Source organism: Eurosta solidaginis, chromosome 4 (genome assembly GCF_040869045.1).
Source record: "Eurosta solidaginis isolate ZX-2024a chromosome 4, ASM4086904v1, whole genome shotgun sequence".
Lineage (NCBI taxonomy): Eukaryota > Metazoa > Arthropoda > Insecta > Diptera > Tephritidae > Eurosta > Eurosta solidaginis.
This window is the reverse complement of record NC_090322.1, coordinates 1671414-1691842: the sequence shown is the minus strand read 5'-3', so window position 1 is coordinate 1691842 and position 20429 is coordinate 1671414. Positions and strand designations below refer to the sequence as shown.

Genomic DNA, 20429 nt, shown 5'->3' with positions numbered 1-20429 from the left:
CATGTTTAAATTTTTTTTTATATAATTTTAGAAATGTATTATTAAAAGTAGACAAGTAAGATACTTAATATGCACGCTGAAACGTAAATAATATTAACGAATTATTAAGAAGTTATTGCCTTCGTGTTCCAGCTGTTCAAAGTTTAGAATGTTTTTCGTCATAAAAATATCGTTCGAACTCATTAAGGCCTAACAACAATGTTAAGGCTTGATTTAGAGACAAAGAGGTAGACTCCGCTTTGCCTTACCAGCTTGACGCTTTACTCTTAACACTTAAAAGTCTATGGAAATCCATATCACAAGTCACATGTCAAGGTGATGTCAAGCTCATATAGCAACTAGAACCCTGCCGGCGAACCATTTAGCTGTAAATTATAGCACAGCTGGTATGAACTCCAAACTAACAGTTTTTCAGTTCCCTGGCTGGCTGAAAGATGGCGCTCCGGCTAAGAAAGTGTTTCTTTAAACGGTTAAACGCCAATTAAGTAAGAGCACGTGTGATCGGGCATTAAGCGCGTAATTAGACTTAAACAAGTCAATAGAAAACATATTATGTTGCCTCAAAATCCGTGATGGCACATTAAAGTTCAAAGATTCTAAAAGTATTGGGCAATCGATAAGTTATGTAAGAGAGGTCGCGGAGTCGAGCCATAGTGCCGAAAATGGTATAGAACTTTTTCAACTTCTTGACATTCCAGCATTTCTCACAACTTTAGATGTGTGCTGGGTACAAATTTGGTCGTTTTAGACGCAGTTGGATCTCAGCCCGAAAACGCCAGTAATTTGCGAACTTATTTTGTATATATGTACAGGTATAAATTTAAAATAAACATGAGTGAATGATGACGTTAATCATTCCTTTTGTTTCATTATTTTAACGATTAATTTGAACAAATAGATAATATCTCAGCAGGGTCATTCACATACTAATTTGAAACTTTGTATCTTTTACGCACGTAGACTCGGTAACATAGACGTATCCAATCACTAATTTGGCTGCTGTTTAACTTAATTTACAATTAAGCATACGTGTTAACCATAAAGTGGTAGCCCTTGCAACTGAGGTAAAAAAAAATAGTCTAATATAGCTGCAATTTGAGTTTTCAAGCATAAACTATGTATTGAGAATATTTCATAAACCAGTTGAGAATTGCGAACGAATGAAATGTAAAGAAAAAGCAAACAAAAGTATCCATAGCTTATGTCGTTTAAAAAGGTGTATGTAAGTAAACTGTGTGTGTAGTGGTAATGTGCTGGCCTAACTACATAAAAAGGTACCTGACTCAAGTGATGCGACAACTAACATCAAAGGTCGAATGTATTTTTGTCATGAAAATGTTCCTAGTATAAATCATTTGCCCTAACAGATGCGGTTCGTAGTCGGTATGAAACTGTAATGATATGAAACATGTCCGCCAAATTACAGGAAACATAAAAAACAGCGAATCACAAAATGGTGGAGAAGCTCGGCGATAATCCCCTTGGACGTATACCCAGTCAAAATATTATTATTATTATTATGAAATAGGTAAATTTTAAAAGAAACTACACAAATTGTTCCCTCTCAATTGCTCTACCTATTCATTTCCTCCTCGCCTGTTGTTGTTGTTGTAGCAGTGCTTCGCCCCACCTAACAGTCGCGACCGATCACAAATTGTCATCAATATCCTCTAACGAGAGTCCAAGGAAACTTGCTGTTTCAACAGGGGTGGACCATAATGAAAGGGGTGTTAGAGGCGTTGGTTCCACATTACAATCAAAGAGATGGTTGCTGTCATGTGGGGACACATTGCAAGCGGCGCATACATTTTGTATGTCGGGGTTGATTCTGGATATGTAAGAGTTTAACCTGTTACAGTATCCAGAACGAAGTTGAGCCAGAGTGACTCGCGTTTTCCTGGGCAGTTTGCGTTCCTCTTCCGCAAGTTTTGGGTACTGTTCCCCGAGTACTGAATTCACCGGGCAATTCCCGACATAAAGGTCCGACGCCTGTTTGTGGAGTTCACCAAGGACCTGCTTATATGCTGCAAGTTTTGGGTACTGTTCCCCGAGTACTGGATTCACTGGGCAATTCCCGACATAAGGGTCCGACGCACGTTTGTGGAGTTCACCAAGGACCTGCTTATATTTTTTTGCGTCATACGGCTGAGTTCTCAGGTGCCATATTTCCTCAAAATGCTTACGGAGATGACTCCTTAAGTCCCTAGGCGGTGCTGGCTCATCAATCAGATGTCTGTTGGGATGCCCAGGTTTCTGGGTATTCAACAGGAACTGTTTGGTTAGCATCTCATTTCTCTCCCTGATGGGGAGTATTCTCGCCTCATTGTGTAGATGGTGTTCTGCGCACATAAGAAGACAGCCCGTGGCGGTTCTGAGCGCAGTATTTTGGCAGGCCTGTAGCTTCATCCAGTGGGTAGTTTTTAGGCTTGGCGACCATATAGGGGGCGTGTAGCACGCAAACGGCTGGCCAATTGCTTTGTATGTGGTAATGAGCATTTCTTTGTCTTTTCCCCAAGTACTGCCAGCAAGGGTTTGAGGATTTTATTACGGGTCTGGGTTTCGGAACAATTGCGACTGCGTGCTCACCAAAATGTAAATCCTGATCAAACGTCACACCCAAGATTTTGGGGTGTAGGTCAGTCGGTAGCGTAGTGCCATCGACGTGGATGTTCAAAATGGTCGACATTTGGGACGTCCAAGTTGTAAATAGGGTCGCGGATGATTTAGTCGGTGATAATGCCAGGATTCGCGAGGCGAAAAAACTGGAGAGATCAGGAGGTAGCCGTTTATTCTGTTGCAAAGCTCATTGATTTTTGGCCCGGGCCTGTGGCCATTATTGTTCAGTCATCGGCGTAAGAAACGATAGTAACTCCTCTTGGTGGCGAAGGTAGTTTTGATATGTAAAAATTAAACAAAAGTGGGGATAGGACACCACCCTGGGGCACCCCTTGTTTAATTCTTTTTGGCTTTGATATTTCGTTTCTGAATTGCACCGATGCCTGCCGACCACCCAGGTAATTTGCGGTCCACCTTTTAAGACATGGGGGAAGGGTAGACCTTTCCAAGTCTTGCAGTAACGTGCCATGGTTGACCGTATCAAAAGCTTTTGATAGGCTACGAGTACCGTTCTATGGTGGGGCTTCTGATTTAAACCACAATTTATCTGGGTGCTAATGGCACCTTCACGTTTGGTAAACCCACTATCACATCCCCTCTTCACCTATCCCTATTTGTATATTTTTCACTTGTCCATGCTTTCGATCCCGTAATTTCCAATTCACAGCTTTTGTTGGCTATCCATATTACTTAAACGAGTTTAACTTCTTTATAAGCTAACTTTTCGGGTGACTTTGGACTCGAATGTCCCGATGCTGCTTTGTAATTTATCTCTTACTTTCGCCATCTTGTTTCTATTTATTTTATGCACAACCGGGCAGTGGGCCATTCAACTGGTTGAGGGGGCGTTGCCGCAAATCGAAGATAAACGAACTTAGAAGAGGTTTTAGCAAATGTAAGCAGACGATCTTTTTTATCAATAAAATTTTGACATAGCATTGAAGTAGGCACGAAGAATACTCCCAACTAAAAATGATCGAAATTTGATCAAGAGCCGATGTGAAACTTTAAGGCTTAATTTTGTGACAACACTTTCAGCATCATTAAAAAACACGCACACCGCACCTTAAACTTTTCGGGCGTCTCGTGTAAGCCACATTCTGTTATTTGCTCAGCTAAAAGCACCGAATTCAAAACATATTTGCCACGTCTAAAGCGTGCACGCACGAACGACAAGCAAAATGGCAGACAGAGCGGTTCCGCCAAACTGTGCTGAGGCATACAGCTGCGTGTATTAGCCTAGCAAAACGGCACTTCACAATTTTCAACACCGAACATGCAACCGCAAATTACGACTAGCACAATTAATGAACTCAAATCAAATGCTCAACAATTAAGATTTTTCAGAGTTTTTTAAAAATTGTAATATTGCGATGCAGGTCCGTTGGCCAAGTGTGCCGTTAAACGCTCGAGAATTACGACTAACCAACAAAACACGCGGATAAAACTTTAAAATAGGCAACCAACGAAGCGTACGCTGGCCCTGGGCGCGAATTGTTTCATTTACAAAAACAAAAAAATATATATTTTAAACAGAGGAGAACATTTTATTTTGTTTATGTATATTTAGTTAACAACAACAAAAACAGCAATAAAAAAATAATTCATTATCATCATTATTATGATTATTAAGGCTGCTTGCTGTTGTTGCCGCACACCGCACACCGACGCTTTCCTGTCGTTTTGTTGCCTGTCCGCTGACGTCTGGTCCGTGGCGTTGGCCGCATTTGACGTTTTGCCTTTTGTTGAACTACTTTTTTGTTTTCACATCCGATATCTCTATCTTAGTTCATTTGCCGTTGAGTTAAGCGGTGCTAACTAAAACTGCTGTTACCCCCACTGCCAAACTCGCACACATCTTGACGAACTGGCTGCTGTAATGACGTCGTTGACGTTCAAGCAGCTAATCAAAAGCAAGAAGAAAACTAATATGACAGTAGCGATTAAAGCGCTATTTGTTTATGTGGGACGTACGCTAATTATTCATTAAAATAAATAAATAAGTAAGAGAAAATGCAGCGTTGCATTTACACACACCCACAGACGCAAGAAATATTCAACTCTTAGCAAGATAAGTCAATAGAATACAAATTGAGACGCAAAATGCTGAACTCTGCAAGGCATACTTAAGATATATAGATTAAGAGCTTTACACAAATTATTTGATAAACTGGTCGCTGATCCCTTTCAAGGAATAATAGGAGCTTTTTATAAACAAAGAACTTTAAACTGGATAAGCACCACGCCAGCCGAGCTTCGGAAGCCGTACTACTCAGCAAGCTATGGTGAAGTTTTAATTCACGTTTAAGTACTAAAATGCGATATGGGGTCTTACTGCGAAAACACAGGGTTGAATAATGGACGAAGTTCACTTTGGAGGCATTTAAAAAAATAAATAAATACAAGGTGCGTTATACCTCCGAAGAAATTTGGGCTGAGCTTCTCTTCCAATTTGCGTCGTGCTCCTTTTAATTATACTCAGCGTGCTTTGCACACAGAGTATAATAACTTTGATTGGATAACGGTTGGCTGTACAGGTATAAAGGAATCGAGATAGATATAGACTTCCATATATAAAAATCACCAGTCTCGAAAAAATATTTGATTGAGCCATGTCCGTCCGTCCGTTAACACGATAACTCGAGTAAATATTGAGATATCTTCACCAAATTTGGTACACGAGCTTATCTGGACCCAGAATAGATTGGTATTGAAAATGAGCGAAATCGGATGGTAACCACGCCCACTTTTTATATATATAACATTTTGGAAAACACAAAGAACCTGATTATTTAGTAAATAATACACCTAGAATGTTGAAATTTGACGTGTGGACTGATATTGAGACTCTTTTAAATGGGCGTCATAAATCAAAAATGGTTAAACCTATCTTAACAAAATTGGCAGAGAGGTTGCTTTTACTATAAGGAATGCTTTGAAGAAAAATTAACGAAATCGGTCACTTCATCAGTATCGGCCCACTTTTATATAAATGATTTTTAAAAAGGTCGTGGACGAATAAAAAAAGTGTTATCTTTGCAAAAAAGAGCTTTATATCAATGGTATTTCATTTCCCAAGTATATTTATAATAATAAATAGGCAAAATTTCAAATTTAAAAAAATGGGCGGGGCACCGCCCCTTTTATGACTAAGCAATTTTCTATATTTCGGGAGCCATAACTGGAAGAAAATTATTTCTAGTAAAACTGGAGGGGATCGGTTAAAGACCACGACAACTTAGATATAAAACAAATTTAAAAGGGTCGTAGACTAGAATAATAAGCTTTAACTTAACAAAAAATTGTTTTGAATCAATCATATTTCACTTATCAAGTTTTGCTGTAAGAGGAAAGGGGGAGACATTTTTTTTTTTAAACGGGCGGTGCCACTTGCTATGTAGAAAAGTAATTTATCTGAAATGAAATTTACAACTGAAGCTCACGCTGATAATATGATGTTCGGTTACACCCGAACCTAGACACCTTTACTTGTTATATCTGCTTTCGTTTTTATCTTCCCTCAATTCCATCACTCTGCCTCTCTCTAACTGCTTCTTAAGTGTTTAACTTTAGTAAAAAGAGAAAGTTCTCCTCGCATGCTCACTTCGACTTTTCTTGCTCTTTACCTGACAATTGAACGTAGCAGTCGAATATATTGCTAATTTTCTAACACCCTGTATATCACACATTCAAGCCTACGTACTTCTCAAGAATTGTATCACGTTTCTGATTACATAGTATTACAAGATGTGGGCTTACTATTTAAGTTCGTTCATAATTTACACACTTCATCATTTGTACCGAGTCAAGACGAAAATAACTCAACTATCTTGTTAATAAATAAAAAAATAAAAAAAAACAATATAAAATGTTTGTACGTCATACCACGCGATTTACCGTTTTTGGCTTAATCCGAGCAATAAATCTTTCTTCCAGCAAAAACGTTGTACAAGCTCGTAGTCACATTGCATTTAATATTTTTTTTTTTTTTTTTTTTTTTGAAGAAACATCTTTTATAATATTTGCACTCATTTCATTGGGTAACTTTACACCAATAATGACAGCATCCTTTTATAAACAAGCTATAAAAGACCGCTCGAAAGAACCTAAAACTCATATCAGCACTTTGTTGACAAATCCTTTAAAACGATTTCCTAGGCTTTCTTATTATGTAGGAGAAGTGTGTTAATACCAATGCAATAGGAATTGATGGGAGGTTGTGCAAAACTTAACGCCCAAGCGTTTTATGAACCTAAACACCAAAGTCGCTCCCTGCTCTTTTTTGCCAACACAGAGAGTTGATACGAGGAAGCTTGTTGATTTTGTTCATCTAGGTTACACAAGATCACATCTAATCTGAGCTTAAACAGCTCATATTCATACCTACATAGATATTTAAACAAGCATCACATGAAATGCTGCCATGTGATACCCAAATATGGAAACTTATATAATTTTACATACATATATGCAAGTACGTATGTATGTGCTCATATTTTTATTTGAAGACATCATAATCTATTGTTGTTTTCATTATAAATGTCAAGTGAAATGAACACAAAAACGTCATAATTAGTGAGAAACATAATGGTAATCAAATGCAGCCACAATTGAGGTGCTATAAACCCCACCCATATAGAATTACGTCTGTAGGTTTACATAAAAGGCTTTGGAATTGAAACAGAAAGAATAAATGCTTGGTGCGATTTACCGCCTATGGAGTTCTTGTTTCGTGGAACGCCACACAAAAAACAACATACCTCAAAAAATTAGAGGGGGTATGCAGACTATCGATGCTTAGCATTACGGGAGCCCTGAAAACAACCCCGACGGCTGCACTGTATGCCATTCTGCACATTCCACCTGTACATCTGGTAGCAAAGAACATAGCGTTAACAACTGCAACCAGGCTCGGTGCCTAGGGGCAGCTTGAGCACCGACCATATGGCCATAGTAGTATAGCGTCATCAATCACAAGACGAACAGACTACCTGATTCCCTATCTGCGCTTCGAGGGAGATCTTAAGGCCACAATAGAGGTAGACGGTTGGCGCAAGGGTGCGCAAATCGGACGAGGCGATACATGTGCACACAGATGGTTCCAAAGTAGTGGAAGGAATAGGGTCTGCGGTATACTGTGCTGATCCGGAAATAAGCAGATCCTACAGGCTGCCGGATTAGTGTAGCGTTTTCCAAGCGGAAATATTAACCGTAACCAAAGCAGTAGAAACCCTGGAAGAGAATAGCTTAAGCTGCAACCGTGTTAACTTTTATATTGGCCGTCAAGCAGCAATTAAGGCAATAATCTCGCATAGCACAGCATCTAAATGCGTGTTAGAGTGTAAACAGTCTCTGGAGAGAATCGGGACAGGGAGAAGCATACATCTATATTGGGTCCCAGGGCATATGGGAATAGATGGGAATGAAAAAGCCGATGAATTAGCTAAAAAGGGCGCATGCCTTGAAGCTTGCTCCGTAGATGTCTCAATTAGACTGGGCGAAATTAAGCGAAGGCGAGAGGTACACATGATCGACCAAGCAGGAAAGGCGTGGGTTAAAGCGCGGGGCTGTAAAGTGTCGAACATTATGTGTAGGTCTTACAACCTTAGACTAACAAAGTTGCTTATATCATTAAAAAGAGAGGACTGTAGACTCATGACGGGTATTCTGACTGGACACTGCCTTCTGGCGTCACATGCCTTTAAATTAGGCTTGGTCAATGATAGCAGATGTAGGAACTGCGGGTTGAAGGAGGAAACGATCGAGCACGTTCTATGCTCGTGCCCTGCACTTTCCAGGCTAACACATCAGCTATTAGGAGTGATACAGTTGTCAGATCTAGAAGCAGCAAGTGACATAAGTCCTAGAAAGCTACTAGTATTTGCCAAGAGGACGGAGTTATTTTATAATTTTGGTTTTTGATAGGGTTTTTCAGTTTTGTCGTTGAAACAAACTTCTGGTAACACTACGGACTCAATCAGTCTATGTGAGGTCCTCATGGAACGGCCAGTTCAACCTAACCTAACCTACCGCCGAAGAGATTTAGGCCGAGCTTCTATTCCGATTTGTGTCGTGCTCCTTTTAATTTCCCCTACAAATTGGCGGAACGGAACCCATATGTTTTGTGTCGACTTAGAACGGCATCTGCAAGGTAACTGAATTTTCACTGCACTCGGAGTGTTTGCCAAATCACTGCCGAGACGCAGCCTAGATTAGAAAAACAGTTTTTTGGTTGAAAAAACTTGTTTCTAAAATTTTTGATATTAATTTGCCGGGAGTTGAACCCAGAACCTTCAGTGTGGTTGAAGGAGCATGCAAACACCATGCCATGCTTATAATAAATACCAACGCCATAATAGAATAAGAAGCCTGTTTTGAGCTCCTCTAGGCGCCACACTAAGGTCGCCGAAAAAATTTCAGCAGCCTGAAGCGGTTTTGAACGTGAAGACTTCCATTTTCTGTTAAATAACTGAACCACTAGCCTCTTTTTGTAGCGGTTCAATGGTAAAGAGTTCATTGAAATTATACCAGCTATCTTCGTTATTCCTGCAGCCCAGGTTCTTGCGCCATTTTTTAGCTTAAAATATTTTCTTTCGAATCAGTTTGATCTTAGCACGTTGTAAGTGAAGTACGCGAATATATTAAACTGTGAAGTTCTTCAAAAATCCGGCTCAAAGAGTCAAGCTCCCCCCTTTGATGAACCAATGCAAAATACTGCTGCATCGAACCGATCACATTTTTCATCTGGTGCACGTCCCTGAATAAGTTAGACAATATGTAGTAACCCGCATATGTACAATCAATGCAACATGAATATTAGGGTGGTCCAAAAAACCAAAGTTTATTTTAGAGACCAAGGGACCCTCCAATTTTGTTACATCTAACGAAAGATTAATCTATGCAAAATTTTAGCTCTGTAGAGCATATAGAAAGCAGTGCTCAACAAGGTTTAGTTTTCATAAATTCTGTAAATTTTTATTTGTTTGTTTTTAAGGATTCGGAAGTTAAAAAATGTGTGGTTTTCAATAAATTCAATCAAAATGAGTGCGCTTAAGACGCGTCAGGCAGACAGTATTTAGGTGTTAAGGACCTAGAACCTTTAACAAAGAAGAACCAACTTCCTACAACAAAAGAAGTTTTGTTAAGATTTCATTTTTTCTTAAGTGGAATAAAAAACAAAGAACAAACGAACAATCATTTGTAGACAAAATCAAAAACCTTTTTGACACTGCCATCTGAATGGCATAAAATAGGACAAGATAAACATTTTTTAATTGACCAAAGAACTGACAGAAAAATGATCATTTCATCTCAAGAGGAAGAGTATATAAGAAAGCAAGAAAAATCACTAGAAAGATTTGAAAAAGAAGAGAAGAGAAGCGAAGAGAAAATTTGGGAAATGATGGTTTAAGTGCCAAAAGAAATTCAGAGAATGGTACTGATGATGAATTATATCAGCCTTCTTCCAAAAAAACTTAGAAAAAGTTTTAGGTGGCAAGAACGAAGATGTTTCTGAACCAAAGGCTAAGAAGAGCTTTTTTACATGAATGTAGCAGGGGCTTTAGACAGGAATAAAGTGTCCGATCGTAAGGCTGTAAGGCTTATCATTCCTATTGCCGCCGCACTTGGCCATGATCCCGCAGCATTGCTGCTTTCAAGAAGTTCGATAAAAAGAAAACGAGAAGCAGCCAGACAGAATTATGTCAAACTTAGAAGATATAAAAGAACCAATTGTTGTTCATTGCCTGACATTTTAGGTTCACAAAAAGTAGACAGACTACCAGTGCTAGTTTCCTATGGTGATGAAAATGAGAAACTGATAGGGGTGCCAAAATTAGCTAGTGCAACAGGTGCGAAAACTGGAGATGCAGTACTTAAAACTCTTAAGACATGGAATCTCGATGATAAAGTCATTGATATGGGCGTTGACACAACAAGCGTCAACACCGGTATGAACAATGGTGTATGCAATTTCATTGAAAACAGCTGAAAAAAGAACTTCTATGGTTGCCATGTCACCATCACATAATGGAAATAATTTTGAGCAAATTTACATCATGTTTGGGACCTTCAAACTCTCCTGAAATTCCCATATTTAAAGGGTTGAAGGAATCGTGGAATGAAGTTGATCGATCAGACCACACACCATTAATTTTTTTTCCTGGAGGAGCTGAGTTAAGAAATAGTGCCGTCAAGTCCTTGCTTCATCATATAAGTAAGACAGATCATCCTCAAGATGACTACCTCGAATTTATTGAACTGACGCTGTTGGTATTGGGGCAACCAATAGAAAAAATGCACTGGAAGCACCTAGGCCAATACATCACGCTCGATGGATGGCTAAGCTTATTTATGCATATAAATTGCATCTTTTCTAAAATCAAATGGGAACAGAAGCCCGTGTTTAAAGAGGCAAAAAAATACAATTAATAAAATCAAAGTGGTCAATGACATCGCCGAAACAGGCGCTAAACTAATTCAAGATTTTAATAAACTCATAACAAATGATGAGGAGGAAAAACAGCTGTTGCTGCAGATTGTAGAGGCTAACCGAAAACAAGTTCCGACTGAACCAACAAACCACTTCCAAAGGAAAAATATAAAGACTTCATTTTGATTATTTATATTCACAATAAAATGTACTTATTTTAAAGATGGTTCCTAATTTAAAACATGCATATATATTAAGGTTCTTGTATCCTAACATGTCTAATCATTTTTTTTTCAAAAATTTTAGAAAAATTCCAGTTTTCAGATTTTAAACAGCATTGAGCACTGCCTTCCAAATGACCTATGACCCTGAAATTTTGGCTCCTCACTTCTTTTATCAAATATAAAAGAACTGGAGGGTCCCTTGGCCTTAACATTCAACTTGGGTTTTTACTATAATTTCTTGAACCACCCTAATGAATATACCGACGACCCAGAGATGCATAACACACGCAGTATGAGTACCCAACCAGCTTTCTTGCTGACTTTCAAACACTGACTGAATATTTTGACAATGCATTTCTTTTCATGTCCTTTCATCTCCCCAAACAATACGGACAGCCTCTCGGCTGCCTATAAATATTTCTGTGTTCCTTGATAAAAAAAGGGAATAAACTCCGTCATATCTGTGCAACAGATTTCAAATCGGCTTGCTTACCAGAGTTCACTAGTTAATAACAGCAAGTACCTAGAGCCGGCAAGCGGGGTGCCCTTTAATTATATTCTATGGTTTTAGGTTAGGTTAGGTTAAGAGGGCGTGCGTGGGTATTACCCACACTTCCATTTGGAGACAAGCCTCGGACATCGGCAGAGAAAATGGTAGATCGACTCCTCTTCTTCCTCATCCTGTTGGTATTCGCCTCCGTAGGGGCATTGTTGCGCTAGCACAATTACCTGTGATGACACCCATAAGTACCCTCACCGCGGATTTGTTCAGTTTGAGAAGGAAGCTGGTGCCTTTCTTATCCAGGCATGGCCATAAGGACTTTGAGACTTCGCAGTCAACCCTTTTGGTCCATAGCAAATCCGTTGCTTTGTTCTCATATTCCTCGATCCTCTGCAGGAGATAACTCAGCGGCGGTCGGCCGGAGCTGTCCACCTCACTTATGTGTAAATCGGAACCTTTCCTAGCCATCTCATCTGCGAGTTCATTCCCTTCAACAGCTCTGCGCCCAGGGACCCAGCAAAGGGAGACATTGCGCTAAATTATAGAAGCCAGAGGGGCTCTACACCTCCGCACGATATCAGATTTTATCATGTTGGACTCTAATGCCCTTGAGGCGGCTTGGCTATCAACAAAGATTGTTACGTCGTTCTATAGGTTTTCTTACGCTGCTGTAATAGGACTAAACAATAATAAACTAGAAATTCAAATTAAGCTTTATTATCGTTAAATATTGGCGCCAAGTCTTGGCCTCTTTCTCCCACAATACCCTTACTATGAATCGAGGTTGTTTAGCTCGACTAGCACTTTTCGTGTGACAATAATGACGCCATTTATTTTATTTGACATTTTGCCCGCATATCATAGTACCTACCTCAGCTGTTTATACCGACGAGCGTAAATATGTAGATATGTAAAACATTTACGTCAGCGTTATGTAGCTATGGATGTAAAATTGATAAACAACGTATCTATGTACGTAGATTCGTATTTCAGTTGACATTCTGAACTGAATTTCATTAAAGAATTTCGCATAACACACCCACTAATCTTTAATTCATTTGACGCGCATTTCAGCCCCATAAACAAGAAAATATGCGGACGTGGTGCAAATCAGCTAAACATTTAACATGACGGTCGATTTCGCTGATGGAGCGCGTTAATGGGGCAATGATTTTGAATTACCGAATAAAAAGGGGCGCGTGGCAGAATTTCAATTATCTATATCTATATATCTATATCTATAAATCTTATAAAATAAAGTCGCTTAATGCCATGTATGCACATAACTTCACACAGAATGCTCCGATTTCAAAACGGTTTTTTGCATTTGAAAGCTTAGCTACGTGAGATGGTACAGTTAATGTAATTTGAAGGTATATATTATAGGGCGGTGGCAATTGCCAAAATGTAGTAAAAAATCATAAACATTTTATTTACACAGCTATACCTTATAAGCGGATGGATGGATTTAAAAAATTCTACTTTTCAGTAAAACTTTGAAATATTTACCTTCGATCTGCATCAAAAAAATACTTGATTCCTTTCTTATATCAGCCAAATTGTTTAAACAAAAGTAACATGTTTACCAAGAAATGCGTGTGTGTGGTTGTTCGCTGCGAACTGTGCGCGCTAATTGCTTTTGAGTGAGGCATGATGCGACACATACATACGTACAAATATAGCATTCGCTGCGTTATTTAACTTCGGGCGTAGGTTTATAGGTATGTATGGATGAACATCACTACATAGTATAAAACAAAGTTGCTGTTTCTGTCCCTATGTCCGTTTGAATGCTTAAACCTTTAAAAATACGCAACGGATTTTGATGGGCTTTTTTTAATAGATAAAAAGTGATTGAAGAGGAAGGAACGGATGAACATATTTGGCTGAAAATTGGTGGAGGGGTAGCTTGGAACCAGGAGACAGACATAGGATAATTTTTATCCAGTTCTCCCTAGGGTCTTGAGATCAAAACGTGGACCTGGGTAATCCTGGGATATGTTTGTACAATATGGGTATCAAATGGAAGCTGTTTATGAGTACTTTGATACGGGATATTTTTCGTACCCGCGGGTAACTAGGTTCTCGAGATGTAAGCGAAAACGTGGACGCGGTACCCCTAGAAAGTGTTTATACAATATGGATAACAAATGAAAGCTGTTGATGAGTGCTTTAGTACAGAGTATTTTTATACCGCTGGGTGACTAGGGTCTCAAGATAAGGACAAAACCTGGACCCGGATACCCCTAGAATGTGTGTGTAATATGGATATCAAATGAAAGTTGTGGCTGAGAGCTTTAAAGTAATTTTCATTGTGATATCCGATTTAGTTGCATTAACCTGGCAAAACTGATAAATGTACATGCGAAGCCGAAATAAAGACATGAATTAATAATACCCACATAACTATTTACATACGTCCTATTAGATTTGCCTGGCAATAAGGGATGAAGAAGAATGGGAAAAACTTTAGAGAAGAGAAAAGAGAGAAGGAGAACGAGACTTAGAAAGAGATAGAGTGAGACGAAAATAGAGATAAATAAAAATAAATAAATGCTAGACGGAAAAAGCTTATTAAAATATATGGAGATAGACCAAATTTAGGGCAGAACAACGTCTGACGGGTCTGCTAGTAAATCTTATAAAATAAGGTCGCTAAATGCCATGTATGCACATAACTTCACACAGAATGCTCCGATTTTAAAACGATTTTTTGCATTTGAAAGCTTAGCTACGTTGTTGTTGTTGTAGCAATGCTCGCCCCACCTAATAGCCGCGACCGATCACAAATTGTCATCAATATCCTCTAACGGGAGTCCAAGGAAACTTGCCGTTTCAACAGGGGTGGACCATAAGGAAAGGGGTGTTAGAGGCGTTGGTTCCACATTACAATTAAAGAGATGGTTGGTGTCATGTGGGGACACATTGCAAGCAGGGCATACATTTTGTATGTCGGGGTTGATTCTGGATAGTAAGAGTTTAGCCTGTTACAGTATCCAGAACGAAGTTGAGCAAGAGTGACACGCGTTTCCCTGGGGAGTATGTGTTCCTCTTCTGCGAGTTCTGGATATTTTTCTTCAAGTACTGGATTCACCGGGCAATTCCCGACATAAAGGTCCGACGCCTGTCTATGGAGTTCACCAAGGACCTGCTTGTGTTTTTCCGCTTCATACGGCTGGGTTCTCAGGTGCCGTATTTCCTCAAAATGCTTATGGAGATGACTCCTTAGGCCCCTAGGCGGTGCTGGTTCGTCAATCAGATGTCTGTTGGGATGCCCAGGTTTCTGGGTATTCAACAGAAACTGTTTGGTCAGCATCTTATTTCTCTCCCTGATGGGGAGTATTCTCGCCTCATTATGCAGATGGTGTTCTGGGACATAAGAAGACAGCCCGTGGCGATTCTGAGAGCAGTATTTTGGCAGGCCTGTAGTTTCTTCCAGTGGGTGGTTTTTAGGCTTGGCGACCATATGGGTGACGCGTAGCACGTAATCGGCTGGCTAATTGCTTTGTATGTGGTCAAGAGCGTTTCTTTATCTTTTCCCCAGGTACTGCCAGCAAGGGATTTGAGGATTTTATTACGGCTCTGAATTCTTGGAACAATTGCGGTTGCGTGCGCACCAAAATGTAGATCCTGATCAAACGTCACACCCAAGATTTTGGGGTGTAGGACAGTCGGTAGCGTAGTGCCATCGACGTGGATGTTCAATATGGTCGACATTTGGGGCGTCCATGTTGTAAATAAGGCCGCGGAAGATTTAGTCGGTGACAATGCCAGGTTTCGCGAGGCGAAAAAACTGGAGAGATCAGGGAGATAGCCATTTATTTTATTGCATAGCTCATCGATCTTTGGGCCTGGGCCTGTGGCCATTATTGTGCAGTCATCGGCGTAGGAAACGATTGTGACTCCTTCCGGTGGTGAAGGTAGCTTAGATATGTAGAAATTAAACAAAAGCGGGGATAGGACACCACCCTGTGGCACCCCTTGTTTAATTCTCCTTTGTTTTGATGTTTCGTTTCTGAATTGCACCGATGCCTGCCGACCACCCAGATAATTTGCGGTCCACCTTTTAAGACATGGGGGAAGGGTGGACCCTTCCAGGTCTTGCAGTAACGAGCCATGGTTGACCGTATCAAAAGCTTTTGATAGGTCTAACGCTACGAGTACTGTTCTATGGTGGGGATATTGATTCAAACCGCAATTTATCTGGGTGCTAATGACATTTAGCGCGGAGGTAGTGCTATGGAGTTTTCTGAAGCCATGCTGATGAGGGGCTAGCTGCAAATGTGCTTGGAAATACGGGAGCAAAATGGCTTCAAGCGTCTTTGCCACTGGCGATAGGAGAGATATCGGACGATATGACTCACCTACGTTAGCTGGTTTCCCAGGCTTTAGTAGCGGGACCACCTTGGCCATTTTCCATTTCTCGGGTATGACAAAGGTGGAAAGAGACAGGTTGAAGACATGCGCTAAATATTTGAAACCCTCTTTCCCTAGGTTTTTAAGCATCGGCATGGCTATGCCGTCTGGGCCCACTGCTTTGGATGGTTTAGCGCGACCAATGGCTACGTGAGATGGTACAGTTAATATAATTTGAAGGTATATATTACAGGGCGGTGGCAAATTGCCAAAATGTAGTAAAAAATCATAAACATTTTATTTACACAGCTATACCTCATAAACGGATGGATGGATTTAAAAAATTCTACTTTTCAGTAAAACTTTGAAATATTTACCTTCGATCTGCATCAAAAAAATACTTGATTCCTTTCTTATATCAGCCAAATTGTTTAAACAAAAGTAACATGTTTACCAAGAAATGCGTGTGTGTGGTTGTTCGCTGCGAACTGTGCGCGCTAATTGCTTTTGAGTGAGGCATGATGCGACACATACATACGTACAAATATAGCATTCGCTGCGTTATTTAACTTCGGGCGTAGGTTTATAGGTATGTATGGATGAACATCACTACATAGTATAAAACAAAGTTGCTGTTTCTGTCCCTATGTCCGTTTGAATGCTTAAACCTTTAAAAATACGCAACGGATTTTGATGGGCTTTTTTTAATAGATAAAAAGTGATTGAAGAGGAAGGAACGGATGAACATATTTGGCTGAAAATTGGTGGAGGGGTAGCTTGGAACCAGGAGACAGACATAGGATAATTTTTATCCAGTTCTCCCTAGGGTCTTGAGATCAAAACGTGGACCTGGGTAATCCTGGGATATGTTTGTACAATATGGGTATCAAATGGAAGCTGTTTATGAGTACTTTGATACGGGATATTTTTCGTACCCGCGGGTAACTAGGTTCTCGAGATGTAAGCGAAAACGTGGACGCGGTACCCCTAGAAAGTGTTTATACAATATGGATAACAAATGAAAGCTGTTGATGAGTGCTTTAGTACAGAGTATTTTTATACCGCTGGGTGACTAGGGTCTCAAGATAAGGACAAAACCTGGACCCGGATACCCCTAGAATGTGTGTGTAATATGGATATCAAATGAAAGTTGTGGCTGAGAGCTTTAAAGTAATTTTCATTGTGATATCCGATTTAGTTGCATTAACCTGGCAAAACTGATAAATGTACATGCGAAGCCGAAATAAAGACATGAATTAATAATACCCACATAACTATTTACATACGTCCTATTAGATTTGCCTGGCAATAAGGGATGAAGAAGAATGGGAAAAACTTTAGAGAAGAGAAAAGAGAGAAGGAGAACGAGACTTAGAAAGAGATAGAGTGAGACGAAAATAGAGATAAATAAAAATAAATAAATGCTAGACGGAAAAAGCTTATTAAAATATATGGAGATAGACCAAATTTAGGGCAGAACAACGTCTGACGGGTCTGCTAGTAAATCTTATAAAATAAGGTCGCTAAATGCCATGTATGCACATAACTTCACACAGAATGCTCCGATTTTAAAACGATTTTTTGCATTTGAAAGCTTAGCTACGTTGTTGTTGTTGTAGCAATGCTCGCCCCACCTAATAGCCGCGACCGATCACAAATTGTCATCAATATCCTCTAACGGGAGTCCAAGGAAACTTGCCGTTTCAACAGGGGTGGACCATAAGGAAAGGGGTGTTAGAGGCGTTGGTTCCACATTACAATTAAAGAGATGGTTGGTGTCATGTGGGGACACATTGCAAGCAGGGCATACATTTTGTATGTCGGGGTTGATTCTGGATAGTAAGAGTTTAGCCTGTTACAGTATCCAGAACGAAGTTGAGCAAGAGTGACACGCGTTTCCCTGGGGAGTATGCGTTCCTCTTCTGCGAGTTCTGGATATTTTTCTTCAAGTACTGGATTCACCGGGCAATTCCCGACATAAAGGTCCGACGCCTGTCTATGGAGTTCACCAAGGACCTGCTTGTGTTTTTCCGCTTCATACGGCTGGGTTCTCAGGTGCCGTATTTCCTCAAAATGCTTATGGAGATGACTCCTTAGGCCCCTAGGCGGTGCTGGTTCGTCAATCAGATGTCTGTTGGGATGCCCAGGTTTCTGGGTATTCAACAGAAACTGTTTGGTCAGCATCTTATTTCTCTCCCTGATGGGGAGTATTCTCGCCTCATTATGCAGATGGTGTTCTGGGACATAAGAAGACAGCCCGTGGCGATTCTGAGAGCAGTATTTTGGCAGGCCTGTAGTTTCTTCCAGTGGGTGGTTTTTAGGCTTGGCGACCATATGGGTGACGCGTAGCACGTAATCGGCTGGCTAATTGCTTTGTATGTGGTCAAGAGCGTTTCTTTATCTTTTCCCCAGGTACTGCCAGCAAGGGATTTGAGGATTTTATTACGGCTCTGAATTCTTGGAACAATTGCGGTTGCGTGCGCACCAAAATGTAGATCCTGATCAAACGTCACACCCAAGATTTTGGGGTGTAGGACAGTCGGTAGCGTAGTGCCATCGACGTGGATGTTCAATATGGTCGACATTTGGGGCGTCCATGTTGTAAATAAGGCCGCGGAAGATTTAGTCGGTGACAATGCCAGGTTTCGCGAGGCGAAAAAACTGGAGAGATCAGGGAGATAGCCATTTATTTTATTGCATAGCTCATCGATCTTTGGGCCTGGGCCTGTGGCCATTATTGTGCAGTCATCGGCGTAGGAAACGATTGTGACTCCTTCCGGTGGTGAAGGTAGCTTAGATATGTAGAAATTAAACAAAAGCGGGGATAGGACACCACCCTGTGGCACCCCTTGTTTAATTCTCCTTTGTTTTGATGTTTCGTTTCTGAATTGCACCGATGCCTGCCGACCACCCAGATAATTTGCGGTCCACCTTTTAAGACATGGGGGAAGGGTGGACCCTTCCAGGTCTTGCAGTAACGAGCCATGGTTGACCGTATCAAAAGCTTTTGATAGGTCTAACGCTACGAGTACTGTTCTATGGTGGGGATATTGATTCAAACCGCAATTTATCTGGGTGCTAATGACATTTAGCGCGGAGGTAGTGCTATGGAGTTTTCTGAAGCCATGCTGATGAGGGGCTAGCTGCAAATGTGCTTGGAAATACGGGAGCAAAATGGCTTCAAGCGTCTTTGCCACTGGCGATAGGAGAGATATCGGACGATATGACTCACCTACGTTAGCTGGTTTCCCAGGCTTTAGTAGCGGGACCACCTTGGCCATTTTCCATTTCTCGGGTATGACAAAGGTGGAAAGAGACAGGTTGAAGACATGCGCTAAATATTTGAAACCCTCTTTCCCTAGGTTTTTAAGCATCGGCATGGCTATGCCGTCTGGGCCCACTGCTTTGGATGGTTTAGCGCGACCAATGGCTACGTGAGATGGTACAGTTAATATAATTTGAAGGTATATATTACAGGGCGGTGGCAAATTGCCAAAATGTAGTAAAAAATCATAAACATTTTATTTACACAGCTATACCTCATAAACGGATGGATGGATTTAAAAAGTTCTACTTTTTAGTAAAACTTTGAAATATTTACTTTCGATCTGCATCAAAAAAAAAATACTTGATTGCTTTCTTATATCAGCCAAATTGTTTAAACAAAGGTAACATGTTTACCAAGAAATGCGTGTGTGTGGTTGTTCGCTGTGAACTGTGCGCGCTAATTGCTTTTGAGTGAGGCATGATGCGACACATACATACGTACAAATATAGCATTCGCTGCGTTATTTAACTTCGGGCGTATGTTTATAGGTATGTATGGATGTACATCACTACATAGTATAAAACAAAGTCGCTTTTTCTGTCCCAAAGTCCCTTTGAATACTTAAACCTTTAAAAATACGCAACGGATTTTGATGGCCTTTTTTTAATAGATAAAAACTGATTGAAGAGGAAGGAACGGATGAACATATTTTGCTGAAAATTGGTGGAGGGGTAGCTTGGAACCAGGAGACAGACAATTTTATCCCGTTCTGGTTAGGGTCTTGAGATCAAAACGTGGACCTGGGTAATCCTGGGATATGTTTGTACAATATGGGTATCAAATGGAAGTTGTTGCTAATTTTCATTGTGATATTCGATTTAGTCGCATCAACCTGGCAAAACTGATAAAGTAGCAGAGCTAGACGGAAAAAGCTTATTAAAATATATGGAGATAGACCAAATTTAGGGCAGAACAACGTCTGACCGGTCTGCTAGTTAAATATAAAATTTTAATTGTATCAGGGAATTTAAA

General features: G+C 40.2%; 1 protein-coding gene across 13 annotated transcripts in view; it reads right to left on the bottom strand.

Moving 5' to 3' along the window:
* Nucleotides 1-20429, bottom strand: part of LOC137248485 (inositol-trisphosphate 3-kinase B-like) — a 95360-nt gene that overhangs the window by 9297 nt on the left and 65634 nt on the right. The window contains exon 1 of one of the 13 annotated variants that reach the window (XM_067779423.1): nt 3682-4027. The exons of the other annotated variants lie outside the window; for them this stretch is intronic. Coding sequence (XP_067635524.1) covers nt 3682-3837 — 156 coding nt within the window. The 5' untranslated portion in view covers nt 3838-4027. Of the gene's footprint in view, nt 1-3681; nt 4028-20429 lie in introns of those variants that run through there. 13 annotated transcript variants of the gene reach the window in all.